This window comes from Xenopus tropicalis, chromosome 4 (genome assembly GCF_000004195.4).
Source record: "Xenopus tropicalis strain Nigerian chromosome 4, UCB_Xtro_10.0, whole genome shotgun sequence".
In the NCBI taxonomy this organism is placed as follows: Eukaryota; Metazoa; Chordata; class Amphibia; order Anura; family Pipidae; genus Xenopus; species Xenopus tropicalis.
Window position 1 is genome coordinate 122,239,075 of NC_030680.2, and position 27,235 is coordinate 122,266,309.

The 27,235-nt window shown below is 41.0% G+C and overlaps 1 protein-coding gene across 3 annotated transcripts; it reads right to left on the reverse strand.

Annotated features, from left to right (window-relative positions):
- Positions 1 to 5,786: 5,786 nt before the first annotated feature.
- On the reverse strand, positions 5,787 to 26,867 carry pla2g6 (phospholipase A2 group VI). Of its 3 annotated transcripts, none has more exons than XM_012961486.2 (17): positions 26,785 to 26,867; positions 24,815 to 25,034; positions 24,087 to 24,302; positions 23,062 to 23,245; positions 21,412 to 21,599; positions 20,276 to 20,372; positions 20,014 to 20,196; positions 19,124 to 19,232; positions 18,563 to 18,697; positions 17,345 to 17,435; positions 17,047 to 17,210; positions 16,097 to 16,247; positions 11,168 to 11,304; positions 9,253 to 9,407; positions 7,616 to 7,783; positions 6,209 to 6,282; positions 5,787 to 6,099 (listed from the first exon to the last, which is right to left on the reverse strand). In XM_012961486.2, exons 2-17 carry the CDS (start codon positions 25,021 to 25,023, stop codon positions 5,955 to 5,957), a joined length of 2,406 nt encoding a protein of 801 aa, XP_012816940.2. In that variant the 5' UTR covers positions 25,024 to 25,034; positions 26,785 to 26,867; the 3' UTR covers positions 5,787 to 5,954. The 3 variants fall into 3 exon arrangements, with proteins under 3 accessions (XP_012816940.2, XP_031756947.1, XP_031756948.1); XM_031901087.1 differs by lacking the exon at positions 26,785 to 26,867 and adding an exon at positions 25,668 to 25,701; XM_031901088.1 differs by lacking the exon at positions 18,563 to 18,697.
- Positions 26,868 to 27,235: the final 368 nt, after the last annotated feature.

Consider the following 27,235-nt stretch of genomic DNA (forward strand, 5'->3'; position numbering starts at 1 on the left):
TAGGGCCTCTATGCACACTATCAGCTTACAGGGGGCTTTATTTGGTAGGAAATCTTGTTTTTATCCAACCAAAACTTGCCACCAAGTCAGGAATTCAAAAATAACTCCCTGGTTTAGGGGCACTGAAAGCAACATCCAAGGGGTTGGGGAGCAACATGTTGTATATTAACAAATGTGTGTAAGCCTTTGTTACATATCTGCTACCACCCACGCAATGCTTCTCTTCTGGTTAAACCCTCACAAACTACTAACCTGTTTAACCTTATTCAAATTCCCACTCTCTCCTCTTCTTTATCTCCCCTTCTCTTGTGCTCTTCTCAATACCCGCTCTGTAATTAACAAAGCCACTTTAATTCATGATCTGTGTTGCTCCAAGTCTTTTCACCTGTTTGCCATAACAGAGACCTGGCTCTCTCAGAATGATAGTGCTATTGAGGCAGCTCTCTCTTATGGCGGCCTTTCCTTCTCTCATACTCCCCGCATTACTGGCCCTGGGGGAGGGGTAGGGGTGCTCCCCTCATTGCCGGTTTAAACTAATCCCTATACCTCCTTCTTTCAAGTTTCCTTCTTTTGAGGTGCATGCAGTTCAGCTGTTCCACCCTCTTTCTGTGCGGGTGGCAGTTGCTTACAGACCTCCTTCTTCAAAATCCTTGGCTATCTTTCTCTCTGACTTTGAAAAATCCTTCAAAATCCTTGGCTACATTTCTCTCTGACTTTGAAAAATCCTTGGCTACATTTCTCTCTGACTTTGAATCCTGGCTCTCTTTTTTTCTATGCTCTGACACCCCTGCAATTATTTTTGGCGATTTCAATTGCCACATAGATGACCCCTCTCGATTTCTCCATCTAACCTCCTCCTTTGATCTCCGGCAGTGGACTAATACAGCTACCCATAAGGATGGTCATTTCCTAGATCTGGTCTTTTCCAAAAATCTAGATCTATCTACATTTAACAGCGAGCCTTTTCCTCTTTCAGATCATCTTATCTCTTTTTCTATCTCGCACGCGTCTCCTTCTACTAACACTCAGCCTAAAACCCTGATTCGCAACACTCGAATGGTTGATATAACTGCTCTCTCTAACTCCCTTAGCTCTAACCTCTCCTCCTTCTGTGCTTCCTCTGATCCTGAGTTACTGGTAAATACCTACAACTCTATTTTATCATCCGTAATAAATACCCATGCCCCCCTGCAGCCGCAACGCAGTCGTGCCCACAATCCCCGTCCCTGGCTTAACCCTCAGACGCGATTTCTGTGCTCCTGTGCATGATCTGCTGAGCTCTTTTGGAGGAAATCTCTTGCAAAAGCGGATTTCCTCCACTTCCTTTACCTGCTCACTGGCTCCTATGCCCTCATCGCTACTAAAACAGTGTGCCCCTGCCCTTACTCCAGCTCTTACCCACATATTCAATTCCTCTCTGGCTTCTGGTACTTTTCCCTCTCTATTCAAACAAGCATGTGTCAAACCCATTCTTAAAAAGGCTACACTGGACCCATCCTGCCTTTCTAACTACCGTCCCGTCTCTCTCCTGCCCCTAGCTTCTAAACTCCTGGAACTTCCTCTGCACCCATAATCTGCTGGACCCTATGCAGTCTGGTTTTTGGCCTGCGCACTCCACTGAGACGGCCTTATGTAGAGTGGCAAATGATATGATCGGTATTTTGTGACTTTTTCGAGCGCTCAATATGAAAAATTCGCGACAATTTGCGAAAGTCGTAATGGCTATGAAAAAGTCACGACAATTCAAAAAAATCATAATGGCTATGAAAAAGTCGCGACAATTCACGAAAGTCATAATGGCTATGAAAAAGTCGCGACAATTCACGAAATTTGTAATGGCTATGAAAAAGTCGCGACAATTCGCGCAAGTCGTAATGGCTACGAAAAAGTCGCAAAAAAATACGAAAAAGGCGCTAAATGTTCGTTTTCCAATCCGAATTTTTCCCATTCGGATTCAGATTCGTGGATTAGTAAATCAGCCCCTTAGTCTTAACAACGCACAATGTCCTGATTTTCTGAAACAGTAGAGATGAATGAAATGTACTTACTGTTGAAATTCTCACTCTCTTTGCCGTACAACACACACACTTACAGTACCTTACCTACTTGAGGTGGAATCCAGAACATCAGGGAATTCCAGTAAGCGCAATTGTATTTTCTACCACAAACTGAAAATGGAACCTCCAGCTTATATACAGCACCTGTAGAAAATGTGTCTCCCCTTGGGAAACGATTGCTTGTGTTGCCTCATAGCATGGAAATACAATTTAGCAAAAGAAGATATTAACTGCTGACTTGCCAGATTATTGGTATGAGTACTGGGGCAAATGGATACCTGGCTAGGCGTTGGCTGGGTTCATTTTCTAATCCTATCAGAGTAGGACTGCATTGGTTCATTTAATGACATGTAAACCTTTAAAAAAATAAATCAATGTAAAATTTCTCAGGGTGCTTTTCTCTAATTTTGCAATTTACTTGATTTGTATTATGTTTTAAAGCCGTTAGGGTCTTTATTAACTGCTAATATAATGAATATTGTAACAACAGTGCCACCTGCTGGTCAGTTCCTCTGACTGTGCAGTTGGAGAGAGAGAGATGTTCAGAAGGAAAACCTAAAACTGTGCCGATGTTGCTCTGCTCAAAAACCTCAGGTTCCCTTTTCACTCTCTTTCCAGAGCAACAGTAATAACATTTTTCTATTCTCTTTCTGAATGTGTATGTCTCCAATGGTACACTCAGAGGAACTGACCAGGAGGTGGAGCCATTGTTACAATATTTATTACATTAGCAGTTAATAAATAAGCCCAATAGCTTTGAAACGGGAAAATATAATGTAAATTCCACAAGTGCTTAGAAATCACCCTGAGCAAATTTACATTTATTTTTTAAGGTTTACATGTCCTTTAAGAGGGGTAAGCCTGCTGTATAAATCTATACAAATACAATATACTCTAGTGCCTTAGCCACCAGCATGTACATAATGAGCAAGTGCTTTTTAGATTGTGCCATTTAAGGTGAGAAAAGGCCTTTGTGTTAGAACCGTAAAATTGTGTGGGGCTGTGACCCCACCCAGAATTATTACCCCTGGTTCTGATTTTTCTTGCACATGGCACCCAGGGGTGCCCGGCATGCCCCACATAATCATATGAAAACAAGGGTTGGATGCCTTTTACAGCAAGTGAGGAAATACAAGGATAATGGTATCTAACACACAGCACAGTGGTCATCATGGCCTCTTTGGGGCATCTCTGAATCACTTTGAAGCTATTTAGGAATTGCTTTCTGTTGTATAATATGACTGCGCAAAGTACTCCAGACAATTTTATAATCCATAACTCCTTTATTAAGTAAGCCACCCCAAGATACACTTCATTTATAGTCAGTGCAAAATCACAATGTCAGTACAGTGCAAGTCAGTATCAAATTCGTTCTTTATAAATTACGAGATATATATATCTTAAATAGTATGTCTTCTAATGACATTAAGTACTGCAAATGTTTTTAATAAAGACAGCTTTCCTGATGTTAACATTCAGTAAATAACACAGGGATAAACGTCTTTAAAATGTTAAGGAAAACTTACTAAGGACACGTTGCGCCATGACTTCTGTGGCACCCAAGCGTGGTATATTTTAAAACATCCATAAACATAAAATAGTTCTTCACAGTGAGGGCAGTGAGGTTGAGGAATGCCCTTCCTAGTAATGTTGGGATGGCAGATTCTGTTAGTGCCTTTAAGAGGGGCCTGGATGAGTTCTTGAACAAGTATAATATCCAAGGCTATTGTGATACTAACATCTACAGTTAGTATTGATGTTGTATGGTTTATGTATGTGAGTGTATAGATAGGTCAGTGTGGGTCTGTATGTGAGTGGATAGATAGGTCAGTATGGGTCTGTATGTGAGTGGATAGATAGGTCAGTATGGGTCTGTATGTGAGTGGATAGATAGGTCAGTGTGGGTCTGTATGTGAGTGGATAGATAGGTCAGTATGGGTCTGTATGTGAGTGGATAGATAGGTCAGTGTGGGTCTGTATGTGAGTGGATAGATAGGTCAGTATGGGTCTGTATGTGAGTGGATAGATAGGTCAGTATGGGTCTGTATGTGAGTGGATAGATAGGTCAGTGTGGGTCTGTATGTGAGTGGATAGATAGGTCAGTGTGGGTCTGTATGTGAGTGGATAGATAGGTCAGTATGGGTCTGTATGTGAGTGTATAGATAGGTCAGTATGGGTCTGTATGTGAGTGGATAGATAGGTCAGTATGGGTCTGTATGTGAGTGTATAGATAGGTCAGTATGGGTCTGTATGTGAGTGGATAGATAGGTCAGTATGGGTCTGTATGTGAGTGGATAGATAGGTCAGTATGGATCTGTATGTGAGTGTATAGATAGGTCTGTATGGGTCTGTATGTGAGTGGATAGATAGGTCAGTATGGGTCTGTATGTGAGTGGATAGATAGGTCAGTATGGGTCTGTATGTGAGTATATAGATGGACTTTTTTCAACCCAAATCAACTGTGTAGATTTCAGTACAGTATAAGCAGTAATATCCCTATGTCTTTATTTTTTATATATTTTTTTCAATATTCTGAAAATCACTGGCTTGAAATTTTGGCTTAATTTCCCCAAGCAACCAACCCACAGGAAACAAGTAAAAATTATACATTATATAAGACTGATAATCAGCATTTTTAGCTATGATCTGGAAACTGCCAGACATTTATAAAACTTAAGAAAAATAAAGACCAGTGGAAAGGTTTTTATGAATAGGTCCATCTAAACCAATTTTACACTGAGCTCATGGGATGTAAAAGACATTCAATCTTTTCGTCTTGATACTTGTAATCTGTAAAATAAAATGTGAAAAACTGTGAATTTCATATTGTCACACAAATGCAAGAATGAAAACCCCTAGAAAACCTTTAAAACCACGAAACAAAGAAAGATCTTCCAGTTGTAAAAAGGACACCTGCCACTGACTTCTGCACAATCTCAACATTCCGCAACAAAATTATATTTTGGCGCAACAAAATATTGTGAAAAAAAAAAACCCGTTAGTAAAGGCCCCCCTTAATTTATCCCAAGTTAAAACTTAGGTGGTCTCTAAAGGTGATCAGGCATTTGTATAATGGCACCTCTTGGCACCAGTGGCAGATTATGTTGGAGATGTGCCCTTCTTGCTCTTAGCAAAGAGGAATTCCTAAGCTGACGTAGCTTTGTGTTATCTTCTTCTGCATGGAATTGTTGCCGTAGTTTTGCCTTGCATGCCCAAGTCAAACCATAAAGGGCCCAAAACACTGGTAAATTCACCTATACTACCAAGATATATTAAAATTGTTCATTAATTAGGGCCTCACTGGGCCCCAAATGCTGGATCTGTTGCCTCTGTAGCTACATGCCTGGTGGTGGACCATTAAATCCCCTATTATTAGATTCTATGGGAGATAGCCATCTTGTAATTTGGCGCTTTCTGGATATCAAGTTTCTGTGTAAGAAATCCCATACCTGTATTAACTATATTTGTGGCTCTTGAGTAACAGGATTAAAGGTGTGTATTATCAGCCTTTCTATAACAGCATCAATATACTGTATACCTCAGTTCTTGCACCAGGGAAACTTACAGTCTTGACCAATTTTATCAGGAACCAATTAACCTGCCTGTATGGTTTGAAATGTTAAAGAAACAAAAAAAAAAAAAGATTCAGAGGAAACACAAGACCCAGGATCCCAGAACTGCAATGATCACCACTGCGCCACCTCCATTAAAAGATGAGAATTCAACTGGTTCTCTAGAAGAATATAAATATCCCAAGAAACTGTATTAAAGGTGTATAGAGAAAATATTCTTCCAGTTTGATCAGAATGGCCCTTTGCAGTAACTGATGTGTGCTACTAAAAACTGGTCATTGGGCCTGTTCATGGTTCTTCCTTCATTACTTCATGCCCAGAGGGCTCAAGGTTCCAGAAGTATCTTTGCCAGGCGCTGCAGGACCTCCCTTTGCTGGTAGATGTAGATCTGAGTGTCCCAGAGCATGTTCACCAGCACTGCATCATTAACCTCATCAAGCATGACGTCTGTTTGGAGCTGAGGGCTCAGTCTGCGGAAGGAGAAGTAGAAAGACGCAGATGGAAAAAAAGCCTGCAATACTTTCAGATACTGTTTTCTGAGGAATGAACCAGAACCGGCATACAAGTGATCCATCTCACCTGAAGTAAGGAACATCTATCATTTCACACCAAGCTCGGGCTCTGGAAACTGCTGGACCATCAGAGTCTGTGCACTAGGGGAGATATCAGACACACAATGTCACAAGTCTGTTATGGGGTAGCATCTTTGTAGTTTCATGCCATAAAATTATAACTGCTACCACATTTTCTAACATTTTGTACCTGTATAAATGTATGTAAGAACATCTATGGTACCGTAGCTCTTTAAATACAGCAACTCTTCCCCTTAACTTTTCCTACAAGGTTATAGTGGTCATTCCCTTTCCTTAAGACCAGAAATTGGGAATGGACTAAAATATGACAAATAAAAAAGCTTCTCCAGTTTGTAGCAATGTTGTAAATGTTCAGGCAACTTTTTGTCTGGCAGCGTGCCCTGGAGACTTAATGTGGCATGGTGGATGCCACATTTGTTACCGATTTAAAAGCTTGAACCAGCCTGCCAACACTCTATAAATGCATATTTCTCATTGGCAAAAGACACAGTACACCAATCAGTGTCAATGATATATATATCCTGAGATAGCCCTGGGTTGCAGGATGCTTACTGTGTGTCTTGTTCTATCCAGTCTAATTGATATTGGATATCTACATTGGCATGTGGGGCATTTTGTCTGCTGCAGAAGACAAAATGCCCCATATTCTGGGGGCCAGATAAATAGCTCCAGTATATATGTAGCTGGAGGATATAATGGGAGAATATGTGTAGTGGTATCTGACAATGTTAGGCAAAGCCTCTGCAGAATTCTCATATCAAGTGCAGTACAATTATGCAGTATAATGCTGTTCCCTTGGCAGGATGGCTGTGGGACCTGCATTCTCTAGGTGGGTTTTCTACTTGTGTCTTTGCTTATTCATCAGCTTCCCTTCTCTTTTTGCCCCTGTCCTGCCTCTGTTGTTTTTTAAGCCATGGGACCATCTTCTCTACACCAAGGAGAGGTACTCAGCTCCTGTGAAGGAAGTTTCACTTATAATTCACTGCGTGGTTTTCCTTGCACTCAGCTAATAAAACATGCAGGAATGTGTTTGGCTCACCAAGATTAATCTGTGCTTTTCTTAGCTGCACCTATATCAGCTACCCTTGGCTCCTCTGCGTTCTCCCTACCTTGGTCATTTTGTTCCTGCTGTCAGGTTACACCCTAAGGTACACAGTATTTCTTTCTGAAATGATAATGTGACTTCAACTGGTATTTCTATGGCAATATGGAAAAAGCAAAGACCAAAAAACTAAGAAAACTGCCAATGGGTGAAAAAAGGATTTTTTAGATTTGATGTATGCACTGTCACCCATAGATTTAAGTCTATGGACTCAAGGCCTGTGCCTTAGTCTCCTTGCCAACAAACTAAAACAGAAGAGAAACCCACAGTTTGCAAACAGAAAATACATACACAGTCCACCACCATTTTTCCAAGTTCTCTTGCACCAACCACGGTTTTCATCATTTCCCATGGATTAGAGGGTCTAAAAACATCCACAGAGCTCACAGAGATTTGAGGGGGTTTCCCAGTACCCAGCGAAACCACAATTCCAAGTTTCTTTACTTGCCCAGCCATTCCCTATGGGTTATAGAGAAAATCCTCATTGTATTACACAACTGCAAAAAGTATTGCATTATTTCAGCACAGAGGAAATGAACATGTTAAATTTGAATTCAATTCAGGCAGTATCTTATAGAAATTAGATTAGATTTACACAAGGATATAACAAGCACATGGCAATAGTTACACACCAATAGTAAAACATTCCATTAAAAAAGCAATCAAAGAAGTCTCTAAAAAGTCTTAAATTGTGGGTCAGATGTCCAGCCCACAACACATTAAGTAAGGAGACACCCCCGCTGGTGCCCTAAGCATGGGCCCTTAGGTGCCTATATATAAAATATAGAGAAATGTGCTCTTTGTTTTGAGTTATTTGTAGTAGTTGTGTTTAGGGAAAACCTTCTGCTGTTTAGAACATGAAACCATTTAAAATGCTAAACCTTAGAACTTTACTTATTCTGGTCACTATAAGCTAGCCAAAATGCTTATCTGCCGAGAAAAGAGAAATTAGGCGATATGCATCAACATATTAAAGGAACAGACAAACAGTAACACCAAAAAATAAAAGAGCTTTAACGTAATAAAAATATAATGCACTGTTAAAACTGGTGTGTTTGATACAGTAACACTACTATAGTTTATATAATAAGCTGCTGTGTAGCCACGGGGGCAGCCATTCAAGCTGGAAAAAGGAGAAAAGGCACAGGTTACATAGCAGATAACAGACAAGTTCTGTAGGATACAATAGTGTTTTATCTGTTATCTGCTATGTGCTTGTGCCTTTTCTCCTTTGAATGGCTGCCCCCATACTACACAGCAGCTTATTTATATAAATTATAGTAGACTTTCTGAAGTAAACACACAACTTTTACCAGTGCAGGGCAGCAGCACATTATATTTTAGTTACCTTTATACACTTTCATTTTTTGGTGTTACTGTTCCTTTAAGGTATTTTCCAGGCTTAGCCAAAGGCAAACAGTAGCAAATACAGGGCAATAGTTCTATTACAGGCCAGGGGCTTTCCAACATGGCAAAGCATGGAACAGTTCTATGTGTCTGATCTCCCTCTGGGTAAGAGCTGTGTTCTTTAGTTTTGGGAGGCCTAGGTCACTTAAACAATATCTGTTTAGTAATTTAAATTTTGGGTTCATGGAGATTTTTGTAAAACTATGTGTCACAAGTGAAGCTATTTCTGAGTAATATCTGTGTTACCCAGGACAGTGTGATTTGTCCCCCCACCCCCATCCTCCCCAATGAACCTTGGAGAAATGCATCTGCCTTTTTCTTACCTTTTCAGATAGATAGTTGTTTGCTGTGGCAACTGAAGCCCCTGCTCTTCCCCATCAAAACTTTAAGCATATATTTTTTTTATAGGTAGTGATAAGCATATTTAGTTAGAAATTCAGAACAGGTAAGCAGCATCATGGATGACTAAAGATCTCAGCACCAGTTCTATATTTGTGTGGAGGGCAGACATATTTCCTAACCTTTTTTTTCAAGCAGTTGTTGTATTGATGCATCTCCGTCATTGCATCCAGTGTGGGATTATTAGACAGAAGTCCACCATCCAGGAAACGGCCCATTGGTCGAAGGTAAGTAGGGGCAGCGCCACTTGAGCGGGCCGCACGCCACACTAACTGTTCTGTTGCGGGCATTGAAATGGAGGGGTAAGTGGGAATAAAATAAATTATACACAAAAAATAATAGCACTCACTCTCAAAAATAGTCAATATAATCATTAATTCTTATGTATGAGTGACAAACTATACGGTTTGAGCAGTGAAGGCCAGGCCTGGACTGGCAATCTGTGGGTTTAGGCAAATGCCAGAGGGGCTGCTGTAAGATGCCATAGACACTCACTATTTATTGGGCTGGTGGGGGGCTGTTTGGGTCTGTGTACTTGAAATGCCAGGGCCTGTTTTGACTCCCAGTCCAGGCCTGGTGAAGGACACATCCTAATATGGCATCCCATCTGCCAGCGAGGTTGTGTGTGTGGTAAAGACTATTGTGTGTGGGTAAAGACTATGGCACACAGGACGAAGTCTCTACCTGTGTTTATTAGTTGGCAGGAAAGCTCCTGACTGTGGCTAAATGGCCACAACTGGATGTTTTTCTGCTGCCTTAAAAAGCAGTAAATAGGCAAAGGAAGGGATACAATATAAAACATCTTGCAACACTAATACACAACACAACCTAGATAACTGACACATACACAGATGAATATTTAAACATATCAGCTAATGGCCTACTAGATCACTAGATGCCTACCAGCATCATAAATAATTAGAAAGCCTAAAACTAGCAAGCGATGTGCAGGACCCTTCTAAGTCTAAAACTAAGTTGGTGCTCTAACATCCCAGTGCCAGTACTGCAAGACGAAGGGTATGAGGAGGAGGGACAGGAGAGGGGAGTCAGCATAAGCCTCTTGTTTAATACCTTCCCAGGATGTTTCCAAAAAATCTCCTCCCTCTTCCTCCACATCTGTTGGTGGAAAGGAAACTGATGTTGAGTAAAGCCACCTTCGCTTTTTAGCCTTTAATGGCCCCGGTATAATATCCTTCAGGTGCTATGCCGGCTTTATCAAATGACACTTGGACCAGCTAATTCCTAGCATGTGCCCAAGTATAAGCTGAGAGAAAGTTCATTAGGGTACCATATAAACTACAGTGCAGCCAGGCTTGCGGCTTGTACAACTTGTAAGAATGCGGTGGGTTTGTGCATCGTTGTTGGATGGATCTTTACAAGAATAAAGTGATATCCTTTATCTCTGTCACAGCAAAAGGGCTATGGTACACTAGGCGTGGACTGCCACTGGCTGCTTCCCAGTGATGGCAATAAGGTGTCCCGTGCCCTTATAATAGTAAATGCTGTTCCACTACTGGTGCTTCAAAGAGCCACACACACACACCATATTTCATTCAGATGGTGAGCTTTCCCCTTTAATTATGATCAGCTATAAATTAATGTTTTGGGAAGTGCAACTCTCCCTTCATCATGTTAAAGAGGGTTGCGCCCCCTGGTGTCACAATAAAAGGGGTAAGCTCCCCATCTGCATGAAATATGGTGTGTGTGGATCCTTTAAATATTCTGTTAGTTGCTGTACTTGACTAGTGCCAGTAGTTTAGGGAGCTATGCAATGTGCCGCTGGAGGGGCAGTAAATTGTACTCGATTACTACTGGCACTTCCCACTGTGAATAAATAGGACCTAATGTGATCCTTGTTCAGATCACCTATGGGGTTACAGCCCTAATATTCACTATGATCCCTGGATCCCAACAATAAGCATATAAATGTAATATTTTAGAACATTTCAAAATAAAAGAAAGATTGATATATCTCTCATTATTCTCTGTTTCAGTTCCCATTATCACATTAGAATATTGGAAAGACGAGATCTTTACCTGCTGGCGCTGTTACAGGGCGGAAGGAAGCAACACTCTTGTAAGGAGGCTCATGATCAGTTTCAGGGGGATCATAATTTCTGAAGAGGTGCAGTTCAGCTGGATGCCTGTCTGACAGTGTCCCTGTCACAATTACCCTATTAAGGACAAAAGGATTTTAGCAGTATTGAATTTTCATGGAGCATATACAGTGGTGTGAAAAACTATTTGCCCCCTTCCTGATTTCTTATTCTTTTGCATGTTTGTCACACAAAATGTTTCTGATCATCAAACACATTTAACTATTAGTCAAAGATAACACAAGTAAACACAAAAATGCAGTTTTTTTAAATGAGGGTTTTTATTATTTAGGGAGAAAAAAAATCCAAACCTACATGGCCCTGTGTGAAAAAGTAATTGCCCCCTGAACATAATAACTGGTTGGGCCACCCTTAGCAGCAATAACTGCAATCAAGCGTTTGCGATAACTTGCAACGAGTCTTTTACAGCGCTCTGGAGGAATTTTGGCCCACTCAACTTTGCAGAATTGTTGTAATTCAGCTTTATTTGAGGGTTTTCTAGCATGAACCGCCTTTTTAAGGTCATGCCACAACATCTCAATAGGATTCAGGTCAGGACTTTGACTAGGCCACTCCAAAGTCTTCATTTTGTTTTTCTTCAGCCATTCAGAGGTGGATTTGCTGGTGTGTTTTGGGTCATTGTCCTGCTGCAGCACCCAAGATCGCTTCAGCTTGAGTTGACGAACAGATGGCCGGACATTCTCCTTCAGGATTTTTTGGTAGACAGTAGAATTCATGGTTCCATCTATCACAGCAAGCCTTCCAGGTCCTGAAGCAGCAAAACAACCCCAGACCATCACACTACCACCACCATATTTTACTGTTGGTATGATGTTCTTTTTCTGAAATGCTGTGTTACTTTTACGCCAGATGTAACGGGACACGCACCTTCCAAAAAGTTCAACTTTTGTCTCGTCGGTCCACAAGGTATTTTCTCAAAAGTCTTGGCAATCATTGAGATATTTTTTAGCAAAATTGAGACGAGCCATAATGTTCTTTTTGCTTAAAAGTGGTTTGCGCCTTGGAAATCTGCCATGCAGGCCGTTTTTGCCCAGTCTCTTTCTTATGGTGGAGTCGTGAACACTGACCTTAATTGAGGCAAGTGAGGCCTGCAGTTCTTTAGATGTTGTCCTGGGGTCTTTTGTGGCCTCTTGGATGAGTTGTCTCTGCGCTCTTGGGGTAATTTTGGTCGGCTGGCCACTCCTGGGAAGGTTCACCACTGTTCCATGTTTTTGCCATTTGTGGATAATGGCTCTCACTGTGGTTCGCTGGAGTCCCAAAGCTTTAGAAATGGCTTTATAACCTTTACCAGACTGATAGATCTCAATTACTTTTGTTCTCATTTGTTCCTGAATTTCTTTGGATCTTGGCATGATGTCTAGCTTTTGAGGTGCTTTTGGTCTACTTCTCTGTGTCAGGTAGCTCCTATTTAAGTGATTTCTTGATTGAAACAGGTGTGGCAGTAATCAGGCCTGGGGGTGACTACAGAAATTGATATTGAAATTGAAAATTGAAATTGATAAACCACAGTTAAGTTATTTTTTAACAAGGGGGGCAATCACTTTTTCACACAGGGCCATGTAGATTTGGAGTTTTTTTTCTCCCTTAATAACGTAAACCTTCATTTAAAAACTGCATTTTGTGTTCAATTATGTTATCTTTGACTAATAGTTAACGGTTTTTGATGAGCAGAAACATTTAAGTGTAACAAACTTGCAAAAGAATAAGAAATCAGGAAGGGGGCAAATAGTTTTTCACACCACTGTAGTTATGTATAGTTATGACCCAATATATGTAAACTGATCAATGAAGTTTCAGTAGACTGTCAGAAAAGTGTGTTCTCAGGAACGGATCACATGAACATACAGTGTTTAGGGACAAGCCAAATGTGGTATTTTAAATGTTGCAATATTTCCCAAATGCCCACAACTGTGACTGGTCACATCACGGTCATTCAAAAACATGGTTTATGCCAGACAAATTGGGCATAAAAAGAAAGAGAAAGATTGCCAATCTTTCTCTTTGTGTACAAATAATGGCTTTTTATCATTTACAGCAGCTCCAGAATGTGGGTTAGACCGATCGCTAGCAGAAGGATGTTTCTAGCAGCTGGTCAAAACTACAAGTGTGGGTTAGACCGAGCGCTGGCGATTTTTCTCTGTGTTATGTGTACAAATTGGGCATATGCTATATGTAGCTTAGTTTTCAAGGACAGTAATTGCAAGCCTGTGCTAGCTAGAAAATCTCTGGCCTTATGCATACTATCACTGAACAATCAGATGTAACCCCCAACTGTCATCCCCACTGGATTTGCCTCTGGGTCACTGGCATCTTTCGATCTACTGTTTAAAGGGGTTATTCACCTTTGTACAATATTCACAAAACAGTTCACATTAATAAAACAATCTTTGTCATTTACATAGCTAACAAAATATGTGCAGCTAAAAGGGAATGCACCTCAATCATCCCTCTGCTGATCCTTCACTTCTGCACAGACCCTATGCTGGGGGGGCAGTGACCCTATAAACGCTACAGTTGCTTTTTTACTTCCTTATATGATGTCACATATAGTACTGGCAGCAGACTTAACTCCTATTGGCTGTGTCTCCTATCAGTCTGCCTCCTGTGCCTGTGACAGAGTGCTGCAAATCTAACAATATAGTTTATTAAATTTCTGATATGCCGAGTGCCGTGGGAAATTAACCAATGACCTTTCAATTTATGCAGAAGCAACCAATGAATTGGTCAAATAGGAAAAAAGTAAGGGCAAAGCCACTCCCATCCCTTCAGAAAACTGATCAGAGAGCCAGAAGGACTGATATTTTTTAACAGGTATAAAAAGTAGCTTTTACAGTGGCCTTTTAACTTTTTTTATGGCAAATGGATTTTCTGACACACAGAGAGAATTGTTGGTGGTTTAATAAGATTTAAGATTTACCATGTACCCCTAAGCAATGCGCTTCTCCTGTATTCGTTATTCTAGGTACTCTTTGTTACCTATATTTTGGCAATGAAGGTACTTGGCCAAACATACAGTGGCTTGCAAAAGTATTCGGCCCCCTTGAACTTTTCCACATTTTGTCACATTACAGCCACAAACATGAATCAATTTTATTGGAATTCCACGTGAAAGACCAATACAAAGTGGTGTACATGTGAGAAGTGGAACGAAAATCATACATGATTCCAAACATTTTTTACAAATAATTAACTGCAAAGTGGGGTGTGCGTAATTATTCAGCCCCCTGAGTCAATACTTTGTAGAACCACCTTTTGCTGCAATTACAGCTGCCATTCTTTTAGGGTATGTCTCTACCAGCTTTGCACATCTAGAGACTGAAATCCTTGCCCGTTCTTCTTTGCAAAACAGCTCCAGCTCAGTCAGATTAGATGGACAGCGTTTGGGAACAGCAGTTTTCAGATCTTGCCACAGATTCTCGATTGGATTTAGATCTGGACTGTGACTGGGCCATTCTAACACATGGATATATTTTGTTTTAAACCATTCCATTGTTGCCCTGGCTTTATGTTTAGGGTCGTTGTCCTGCTGGAAGGTGAATCTCCACCCCAGTCTCAAGTCTTTTGCAGACTCCAAGAGGTTTTCTTCCAAGATTGCCCTGTATTTGGCTCCATCCATCTTCCCATCAACTCTGAGCAGCTTCCCAGTCCCTGCTGAAGAGAAGCACCCCCAGAGCATGATGCTGCCACCACCATATTTGACAGTGGGGATGGTGTGTTCAGAGTGATGTGCAGTGTTAGTTTTCCGCCACACATAGCGTTTTGCATTTTGGCCAAAAAGTTCCATTTTGGTCTCATCTGACCAGAGCACCTTCTTCCACATGTTTGCTGTGTCCCCCACATGGCTTGTGGCAAACTGCAAATGGGACTTCCTATGGTTTTCTGTTAACAATGGCTTTCTTCTTGCCACTCTTCCATAAAGGCCAACTTTGTGCGGTGCACGACTAATAGTTGTCCAATGGACAGATTCCCCCACCTGAGCTGTAGATCTCTGCAGCTCGTCCAGAGTCACCATGGGCCTCTTGGCTGCATTTCTGATCAGCGCTCTCCTTGTTCGGCCTGTGAGTTTAGGTGGACGGCCTTGTCTTGGTAGGTTTACAGTTGTGCCATACTCCTTCCATTTCTGAATGATCGGTGGAACAGTGCTCCGTGGGATGTTCAAGGCTTTGGAAATCTTTTTGTAGCCTAAGCCTGCTTTAAATTTCTCAATAACTTTATCCCTGACCTGTCTGGTGTGTTCTTTGGACTTCATGGTGTTGTTGCTCCCAATATTCTCTTAGACAACCTCTGAGGCCGTCACAGAGCAGCTGTATTTGTACTGACATTAGATTACACACAGGTGCACTCTATTTAGTCATTAGCCCTCATCAGGCAATGTCTATGGGCAACTGACTGCACTCAGACCAAAGGGGGCTGAATAATTACGCACACCCCACTTTGCAGTTATTTATTTGTAAAAAATGTTTGGAATCATGTATGATTTTCGTTCCCCTTCTCACGTGTACACCACTTTGTATTGGTCTTTCACGTGGAATTCCAATAAAATTGATTCATGTTTGTGGCTGTAATGTGACAAAATGTGGAAAAGTTCAAGGGGGCCGAATACTTTTGCAAGCCACTGTATCAAACTCAGATACAGGCTTCAGACATGGTACCATGGTAGTTATGGCAGGGATGCACTGAATATTGGATTCCCATTTTCATTTTGCTGGAGTCGTTATACCCCTGTACACAGGTTAAAACATTACCTACTTTAATCATTTCTCACTGGAATTACACAAATATAAACGTTTAATATAAAAAAAAACCCGCTAAATTTAATATGAAAAGTCTTGCCAGAAAGGTCACTTACTTGGGGTTCCTGACATCTGACATTTTTGTGTTCTCCCCAAACTCTCTCTTCAGAAACTCTTCCAGAGGGCCAGACTCATATGGACGGGATCCATGGAAAACCTCATTCTTCATACGGAAGTACAAACACCGGACATATTCCATGGGCATTCCTGAAGCAGAGAATTGGTCCACGTTAGAGTGCAGTCATACATATTGCTCAGGATAATCTCAGTATGCAGCAAACTCTAAACATGAACTTAGCAATATAGAACCTTGTTCATGAATTTACTGCATGGGCTTCAGAACCAGCTGGACCAAAAGGCCCATGTCCCCCTCCCCCCCCACACAAGAATTCCTCCCCCCATTTCTGGAAGCAGATGCAGGCAGCTGGGGAGCCAGGGTGGTAAGAAAACTTTGTGCTGCAGTGAACCATGCTGTCTGCCCAAAATTATCTTCTGTGCACCTGATTTATAGCAAATGAAACCACAAAATATGTCCAAGCTCTGGTGGCTGGAGTCAGCTTTGCAGTGCATCGTATGTGTCTTGCCTAAGCAAAATAAAAAAGCACTTCAATCAATGGAGCAGATACACGCATGACTGCAGCCAGGTACAAATAATTATGCTCTTTGAATTATATCATATTTTCTTTAGAGATCATGTCATACAGCTAAAATCAGAATAATGAATAAGCTGCACTTAACATGATGTATGTTTAGACAACATCTATTTAAAATGATTAAAAAAAGATTAGCTGCCTTGCCTAATTATCCCATGGTCAATATAAACCATACATTCTTTTGTAAGCACTCTGCAGTACAAAGGACCTGCTTGGCATGCAACCTCAATACCGATAAATAACAAGCCTCATCTTTTTGGCATCTTTATTTCCTACAGTGGGAGGTCACAAATATTTTTCATATTATAAAAATTGAGATAGGAGCTCAACGCAATGACCTCTCCAGTACTTACCATGCACAATAGCCAGTGCAAGTATACCACCAGTGCTGGTTCCAGAAACCCAGTCAAACAACTCCCTGATGGGACGCCCTGCAGCTTTCTCTATAGCAATCAGTAGCTGAATCAAAACTAGCCCTCGAATCCCTCCTCCATCCAAACACAAGAGACGGTCTTTCCTATAGAACAAGAGAACCAGGATTAACCAATGCACCAATATGGACAGCATTATTTCCTGCTGGCAGTCAGAAGATGTGTAAGTATCTAGTTCTTCAGTTACACACAGGAGATTTATACTATAAACAGCACTCACACTCGCAAGCCATCTTCTCTGAAGTCCACGGTATCTTGTGGTACCAGCATGCCACTCAAGGCAGTGGAAACATAGACAAGGTCATGGAAACCTGGAATAAAGGATATAAAATGATTTTCTAGCAGTGTAAAAAGAAATGGCATTATCAAATAATGATACATATAGATAACCAGAGGAATGAAGGTATATTCTTCCAACACAGTAAAAGGAGCAGCTAGGAACTGCACAGAAACAGTAAGTGCACTCACATACTCACCAAATTTTCAACTAGGGAACCAACCACCACACATGCATAAACATAAATTCCTGGCTATACATTCTACCGCAAAGGCAGAACAATGCAAGGGCCAACTATTGAGAATAAAGAACACAGTATCCCCAAGAATGCACTGGTTTCCAAGCTGTGGAGCTGCCACCCCTGGGTGGTGGGGGACTTGGAGCAGTGGGGCTCAGCGTGAAGGCCTATTAGGGTGAGAATGCTGGAGAATGGCCATTTGCTCTTCTTCCCCGAAATCCCAGCTTGATGGTTCGTTAGAGGGAGATTTAGGGGATAAGCACATATTACCAACAGTACACGCATATTCACCACTGTACACACGTTATACATTCACTCACTTAAAACTGCAAGCTTTGTCCAAACCACAAACTAAGAAAAATTGAGGAAATACCTTGAAAAAGCAGTAGGAGTATTAACAGAAGTGTGGAGAGCACACAGAGAAAGAACTGGAAAAGCTTTATCACCAAAGGGAGCTCAGGGATGATCACAATATTTATGTATTACAATAAAAAAATAGGATGCTTTATATTGTAGAATGTTCTCTTTTCCAATGTAGATCCAAAATGTGTCCAACAGGTTGAACCTTTTACTTAGATATTGATTAATACTGAGTTTGTAAAGAAAACATTAAAAAGTCATCCAAAGTAGAATGCACGAAACAGACAATCGTTTTGGAAAACTAAAAGGTAATGGTAAGTAAGGGTATAATAATGGTATCAACTTATTGAAATTATCAATAGGCAGAAAGGCATCCACTTATAAAGTAATGTGTCCTTGGGGGGGCCAAATAACTGTGCATAACTATTAATTTGGTAATATCTTACATATTTCCATATAATGTAGTCAGTGTTGCAGGCAAGGAAAGAAAGTGTCACTCTGAGCCCCCGTTGGTATCATGGAGAAATGGAGATCCACAAGAGGGAGAGACAGAACTGCTTTACCTATGCCACTAGATCTGTCCGAAGGGGGCACGCTGGAGGGGGAGGTAGCGGTTGGCAGAAGCTGGGTGTCAGGGGGTAAACAGCGCTCTGCTCCTACGTTACAAAGCATGCTGAGTAGCACTTTTCGGTTGTTCCCTTTGAAATGGAGTAATGGGAAGAAACACGTCACACCTGAACGCAGCTAATGACTTCACAAGAACAGGCTACCATATGTGAAAATATGTGAAATGTATTAGAGATCAGTACAGAATGTTACTATGAACTATGTGTGGGTAAGAAATCAGGGCTGAGATAAATGAATAGCTGAGTGAAGGAGCAATAGTGTAGAGAGCAGGTTATAAAATTGTGATTAACTATATGATGTGTGGGCAATTAATTTGCATTATTAAAATCATATTCATGCCGATGTACAAAAAAAAATATAAGCATGAGTGTGTTAGCATGATGTGCATCAGAAGTAAGCTCACTGAGTATTGCTTTCCATGCATGCACCATAATATGGAACTTGAAAAGGCTCTGGGCAGAAAGCTCACTCGCACTGCAAGTTTTAGGGTTCACAACCTTTGCTTGATCTGGCTGCAATGAGCCCTGGTGTTTCCCCAAAATCATTGTGCTGTTCCACATCTGCCCCGAAAACCATGAGGGCTTTAATGAGCTCCAGATGGTCCTTCTGTAGGAAATAAAAAGAATGATGTTAAGTATAATACCCAATATCTTTAAAGGAGAAGGAAAGGTAAAAACTAAGTAAGCTTTATCAGAAAAAAAACTTGACTTTTATTCTAAAAGTCTAAAACCTGTCCTGACACGTTTTATATCTAAGGATACGTAGTCATAGGCACAGATTTCAATTAAACACAAATAGCTATTTAAAACCAGCAAAGGCAAAATTATATTGTAATATCGTGAACAAATGCATATGCAACAATTAATCCCTTAAACATTTAAAAATTAATAAGATATAACAATGGAAATTAAGGTTTTTAGACATTTTTTTATAAATCAATAGTAAACATAAAGTGACATAAAAACACTACATAATTGAATGCTAAAATGTAACTATATACAAAGTAGTCTTAGCTAAATAGTCACCCATCTACAACATCCAAGCCAAGACATTATACACAGCATGCGAAGTAAGTTCAAGCCTCTTCCAGAAAGCTTCCCAGTGAAGCTTATCATTCTAAGTAATACAAAGTAAAAAAAAAAAAATGCAGCTTCACAAAGAAAACAGTTTTGCTGGGTAACCCCCTTAAGGCTGGAAAGAAGCTGAAAAATAAGGCAAATGATTCAATGATACAGAATAAAAATAGAAGACCAACTAAAAAGATAAGAGCATTTTTCATACTAGTTAATTAAAAGGGACACTATTCCTTTAATAGATCAAATAGAAAGGTTTTCTTAGCTCTTCTGTTAACTGTTTGTACAGTTACAGAATATAGAGGTAGCCATACCTTCATAGCAAGGTGCAAGGGAGTGTTCCCATGCTCCCCTTTGGCATTAGGATCTGCACCGTTGGTCAGAAGCACCATAGCAGCTTCAAACCGGTCTCTCTTTACCATGATATGAAGTGGCGTGTCTGAAGTTTTACTGCGAGTATTTACTTTGCAGCCACGTTGAATTAGAAGCCGCGCCATCTGCAAAAGTTAAATTAGATTTGTGACATATAATCTACTCAGTAGCGGTAAAATAACACATTTAGAAAATCCTTCTCACCTCTGCGTTTTTTGCCCAGTGTATTGGAGTTGCTTGATACCTAGGATCTTCTGCATGTAACTGATTAGCAGACACATCCAGTATGGCTTCTGCACACCTGAAAGGGAGAGACAGTAAAATAGTATTTAATAATGATGCTTACAGAGATACATATATTGATTATAAATATCAGATAAAAGGACATACAGGAAACAAACAATAAAAAAAATGAGTAACAGAATTAAAATGAAATTAAGACAAATACAAATTGGAATACTTCCCTTTAAGCAACCTTCTCCCACTCAGGCCGGACTGGCAATCTGTGGATTCTGCAAATGCTAGAGTGGCTGCTGTAAGATGCTGTAGAGAGTCAATATTTATTGGGCCTGTGGGGGTGCTGTTTGGGCCTCTGTGTATTTGCTATTTTAAATCTCAGTCCAGACCTGCTCCCCCTGAAACACTGCTTCAAGAAAAGTACATTTCACCTTACTGCAAAGGCTTGGCACTAACTGCTACTTGTACAGCAACACAGGTTTTGGCACCTTAACACCAAATCAGCAGTAAAGCTTTTTCAACATCCCTACAAGTTGCCCTAAAAAAATGGTTTATGCTGGTAAACATTGGTACCTCTGGTAGTTACATGCTGATTAAAGTATAAGTAAACCTTTAAAATAAGTAAATGTAAAACTGACGAGTCTAAGCTCCAGCCCCACCTGCTGAACAGTTTCTACCATGAAGTAGTCGAGGAAGTTGTCAGAAGAAAAAAAAAAAAAAAAAAAAAAAGAGGGCTGGGCTGATATTCTTCTGATCAGACTTGAGAAAAGTTTATCTGAGGTTTCTAAAGTTTTTCCTAACCAGAAGAACATCAGAAACAAGCTGACAAACGTGTCAACTTGGCCCCTCCAGATCCAGTCAACACCTGATTGGCCTATGTATGGGGAAAATCAACCAGATATCTATAGGGCAGGTTTGAAAATCCAACTGGTCGAGGACCGCATTAGAGCGATACTGTGGTGCAACGGTTTAAGTTTTGTTGTGATTCTTCCACTTCCACAGTAATATAATTTACCGTAAAGAGGGATAAAGCTTAATGAACATGAATTTCTTGTTTAACTGCAGAAGAAGTATACGGCCCAGGTTTGGCTTTTCACATTTACCCATTTTGTGAGTACTTCATTGCGGTGTGGATAGGGTATCCATCCTTCCCAATGATGTCACAGCGAGCCTGACAACGAAGCAAAGCCAGCACCGACTCAGTCTTCCCCATACGACAGGCCACATGCAAAGGGGCCTCATTGTTGTTGCTTTGGTGGTTTATACCCACAGATGGCACAGAGCACAGGATCTGACAGGATTGAAAGTACTTTTGTTAAAATGTCCATACATGGTATGTTGCAGTCCTCCTTCAAAATATTGTTTTGTATAGACAAAAATAAAATGTAATTCTTTCAATATACATTCATTGCACATTTCAAGTTTAAGTTATTTATAAATGCAACTAATATTTAAAGCAGTATCTGTTGGCCTACATTCTTCATGCCTCTGACTCCTAAAACAATGCCGCAAGCCAGCTAATAAAGTGGATTCAAAGACCTGGAGGAAACCAAATGCTTGTTACACAAAGGGGTGGTTCATCTTTAGGTTAATGTTTAGTATGTTATTATAGAATAATCAAGCCTTCGCTACTGGTCTTCATTTTTTATGGTTTTTGAATTATTTGCTTTCCTCTGCTGCCTCTTTCTAGCTTTCAAATGGGGGTCACTGACCCCAGCAGCCATAAAACTATTGTTCTGTGAGGCTACAATTTTATTGTTGTTGTTTTAGTCTCTCATTCAAACAACTGCCTGGTTGCTAGGGTAATTTGAACCCTATCAACCTGCTGCTAAAATTCCAAATGAAGGGCAATTACAAATTGTCTCAGAATAGCAGTCTCTACATCATACTAAAAGTTATTTTAAAGAGTGAGAACCAGAGAACAGAAATGGATAAACTAATACCACTTCAGTTGCAATTAAATTTTGAAATGACTTTGTAAGCACTGAAAATGTGTGTAATGTTAATGTATATTAGAAGGTTGCTTAGATTTACATTTTATTTATTTAATTATGAAGGACCCCTTCAAGTATAAGCCTTTTATCATAAAAGCCCCAATAACATACATTTCTCCCTGCACTCAATTTCATGCAGATTCACTTCAGCTCTCTGAGCAACTTTCTAGTCTAGCTCCACCCCCTTTTCTTTGCTGAGCTCTTCTTGCTCTGATAGGCTTGTCACCAGCCTGGTTTTGACCCCGACATCCCGGTTTTCGGGAGGGCTGTCCAGGTCAAAAGTCCCTGCCTGGTTTTCCAAGTTAGGGAAACTGGGCAGGACTCTTAGATTGACAGTGGCGATCGGCTACAAAACTAGTCACATAGCAAAAAGCACAAATTACTAAGAGGTGCTTGTCAGTAAGGTAGAAAGTACACCAGGCTATGCAATACAGGAATTACACAGCAAGAACGACAGAGAGGCACAAACTACATAAACAGGAATTAAAAGCAATAACAGAGAAGGAGTAGAATAGTGGTGTGCGAAATGGATCTATGGGAGCCACAGGTTTACCTGAGGGCAGATCACAAACTTCAACCACCCCCTTCAGTGACATTACCAGGTATATCCCACCCTTCCAGTGATCATCAGACAGGTGAAGGTATATAAAGGCAGGAGACATGTCAGGCAGGGTTGGAAGCAAGTTGTGAGGAAGAGGTTTATGGATGGCATCGGTCTGTCAATTCTCAACCCTCGCATCACTAGCACACACCTCTCACCTCTATGACTCTAGGATTGTTTTGTTGTGCTGCGTGATGGTAAACAGTCTCTCCATTTTGGTCAGCAATATCCTGCCGAGCTTGGCACTCCTCTACCAGCTCCTGAAGACACTCAATGTCCCCCTTTTTGCAGGCCAAATGCAAAGGAGTGCTCCCTCCATCACAGTCTGTACTGTTTAAACTCCTTGGTTTAAAAAAAATAAAAAGGTTAAAATGTACATAAATCTATAAATGTTTAAATACCCAAGCTCCTCTACACTGAAACGTTCATGGAATATGCTTTGTAGAATCTAGTATTATACAGAATGCTATAACTGACAAATAACTACAGCAGAAGCCCCAATTTATGTTTTTTAGGGAATCAAAGAAAAAACTGGGAAAATGTAAAATTAGGAGAATGTATTATCCATTATATGTTTGTGGGATCACTGAAACAGTGTAAAATGTGAGAAAACAAAATTTGGGTATGAAAAATGTAGGTTTCATTATATGAATTATACAGGGATGTGTAGAAACATTATGGGTATTTACTGCTTCAATACATAATGCTGATATTGTGCATTTTAAATACTAGGCATTATTTATAATGTAGACTTAAATTTTCTTTCACTATAAAACCTCTCTTTTGGGTACAGTACCCCTTTACAGGTACAAGGCTCTCACTGTATTTTAGATCATCAAAAGGCACTTATTGCAGCTTCAACCTGCAAATGGTACAGGCTCAAAGGGGTGCAATTTCTTGCTCCAGCACATGCACTTGTAAATAAGACTTTCTATATTATAATATATATTTATATTACTTAAATAATGTTCCACTATACAAAATTATAATAATTATACAAATAAAATGCAATATAAAAAAATGTAATACAATTCAAATATACAGTAAATTATGAGTGTGTCATTCCCACACTGTAAAGTGTGACTTCCACCCAGCATGCATATGATGTCTAGGAAGGTAGGAAGCGTTGCCATAACCTATGAGCCTACAAACACAGTACTGCACAAAGTAATCATATACTAACCTCAGAATTCCATTGTGCTTAAAACTCTCCCGCAAACCAATATCCACTGCCACATGTGCTAATGACCAATTTGGGTGGCTCCGTATGCAGTCTGTTAGCTGCTGGATAGTTTCCAAACGAAGTCCCTTTCTGGAACTCTCATAGAATGGGCGCAGCTTCACTGCATATTCTTGAAACCGGAGAAGAGCCTCATGCTCAGAATCCAACTGGAAAAGACTAAAGTGCATTAGAAAGTTAGTTGCAAGCTAGTCAAAACAATGTGTACCAACATATTCTATGGCATTATACATCATTTGCATCAGTCCCTATGGAGAATATTTGCTGGGCTCAATATTATCAGTAACCAGTTAACCTGCCTGTATGTATTTGGAGTGTGGGAAGAAACACATGTTGACATGGAGGGAACATACAAACTTTTTTTTTTTCAACTAAGTATTGGCCCTTTTTGTAAATAAACCCTATTGCCTCTATACTAATTTAATTTTGTATGTTAGTGTAATGTATATAATAGAGCACATATACAAATGTAAGTACAAGTGCAAAATCATGCTCAAATTAGTATTCAGATTGAAACTTGTGTGTACACAGTAAATATCTTGTTGGTTCATTATAACCCTGTGACTGTCACCAGTATATCTAGGAACAGTAATCTCTTGGATACAAGGACCTCTAAGGTACTGCTGCAAAAATGACACTTTCTGTAAGCCTGCTGAGAGAGGGAAACATACCGGTAGGCATTTTGTGGAGAAATTGGGTTCACAAGCACACAGTCCAAGGATTTTGCAGTTCGATTTCTGTACAAGAGCACTCTCCCATCTTCTTGAATACAGGAGCAGTTCCCATATTCTGACAGTGGTACTTCACGCACTTTGTATGGGTTTGAGAAAAGGTTGGTAACTGCACTCACAGTGTTGAAGATTCGTCCAAAGAGATCCATACTGGACAGCCCTTTGACACAGGAGACAAAGAATACAATTGTAAGCCATCATTTGCTTTCATCTTTGACCTTCATCTTTTAATACCTCCTCTCTGAAAATTGTTCAGTGATAAGTTTAAACCTTTTTATGAAACATACTAGATTACAGGGTTTTCCCTTAATAAACAAGGCAATTTCTTCAGAGGTCCTGATCTGCCTTAAAACAAACCCCACCCCTCCGTAAACAGCATTTGAGCAGCTCATTTTCAGAGGGCTCCTCAGCTGACTGGTAATTAGTATAACCAGATACTTCTCCGCTCATTCAGCAGAACCAGATAGTGACAAAGTGCAACTGGTTTCATTATCTTCTTAATTATAACAATAGGCAAAAAGTATGTGTAACACCTATTTGGCCTATTTAAGGACAAATCCAGGCTAGTAGTATAATGGAGAGCATGGGTTACATGCAACACTTAATACAAAGGAGTAAGCCTCCGCTATATGGGAGGTGTTATTGGAGCTGAGGGTGTAGTTGAACTACAACTAGATAGAGCTTGTGTGGTGCAGATAGAATAATGGACGCCAGAAAGGTTCTTGCTCATGAACTATAGTACAAGTTTATTGGACAAGGCACAACTTAATAGTGCAGCAGGGATTATACTCACAGACACAGCAGATGTAATGGTCACAGAGAATAACAGCAGATGTGACACTTTAGGAAACAGTATAGCCCACTTGAAGGATATGCAGAGTATTAGTTGTGAGCCCAGGAATGGATGCCCTTTACTGGAACGGATCCCCTCCAGCCAACTATGGTTCAGGGTAAGGTACTGCCTGAATCCTACGTCTTAACTGTGGTCCCTACAGCAAGGCATACAAAGCCTGGGTTATACTAAACCCTTATAGTCTCCTTTGATGGGGCTAGTGCTGCCCTTACTAAATAAGCAGACTATGCTCACCACTCCTAGAGGGTGCTATTACATATAACTGACTGTGCTGGCTTTATCTCATTCACGGGGCCCTGTCCCCGACTTACAAAATGGCAGGTTCTCTTTACTGGGGCCGAATGCCTCAGGCTCAGTGACGTGAAGCCTTGAGACAACAGCAGCCAGAGAGGAAGACACTTCCTTGTGCAAGACACTATATAGTCTGCCAAGGGGAGTGGTCAACCTGGCTAAACCTATAGGGGGTAGCCTAATAACTATAATCTGAGTGCAGAGGGCTCTGCCCTATTACAGTACAGATAAGATAAAGATAGAGGATATCACCATAGGGAGCTTAACCCTATGGGTCCCTACATATGTTTAGCACATGCCCTATTCAATTACATCATGTTGAAATGGGGTCCCCTAACTTCTGGGAGGAGGTTGGTCTGGAGAAGCGTTGCCCTTTACTGTATGTGGGATTAGAGTTGTTCCATGCATCATACGCTTTCTATGGCAGGATCCTCTCATGAGTGTGTGAATCCATTAGTTAGGGTGCAGGGCAGATGTGGCAGGGAGCAGTGGTCTGTCACTCATAAGTCTGTCATTGGCAGAACGTTTCCCCATAGCAAAACCACAACCCAAGCAACACTCCCTACAACTTCACACCTCACAATATCCTCACAACTGCCAAATGCATCAGTGAGCCCAAGTACAAAATGGCTACACTCATGCCCTCTTCTGGCCTATATGAATGTGAATACAATCACATATACCGCCAAAATGTGCCCTCTCTCAGACACCACGCCCCCTTCACCCAAATGAGCCAGCTGTGCCCTTTGCCTGTGTGCGCAGTTACCTGTGGGGCTGAGGTGTAGGAGGGCAGCAGGGCGGGGCTGAGGTGTAGGAGGGCAGCTGGGCGGGGCTTCACATGCACTCGGCCTCGGCTAGGGGATCAGGTGCCGCCGCACAGTGTGGGAGTATCGCAGCCACATCAGTTATCGCGCTGACTCGCTGTCTCCTAGGCTGCTCCCCAATTCACCCTTCGTCACCAGCCCGGGGCCGAAACCATAAGAATAAAGCCAGAGTTTAACCGGCACGCAATCGGCGCTCACTGCTGACACTCCGGCCGCGAATCCCTGACGGGTATAGGCTGGCCTGCCCCTTTCCCTTCTCAATAGGGCAATGAGTCTAGGGGCGGGTCAGGCTACGCTGCCCATTGGCTTGTAGAGTGGCAGGGGGCGGGGCTGGGCCGGACTGGCTAGGGGTTGGGTAGATGGCGCCCAGTGATCTTATTGACTGTCTGGAGC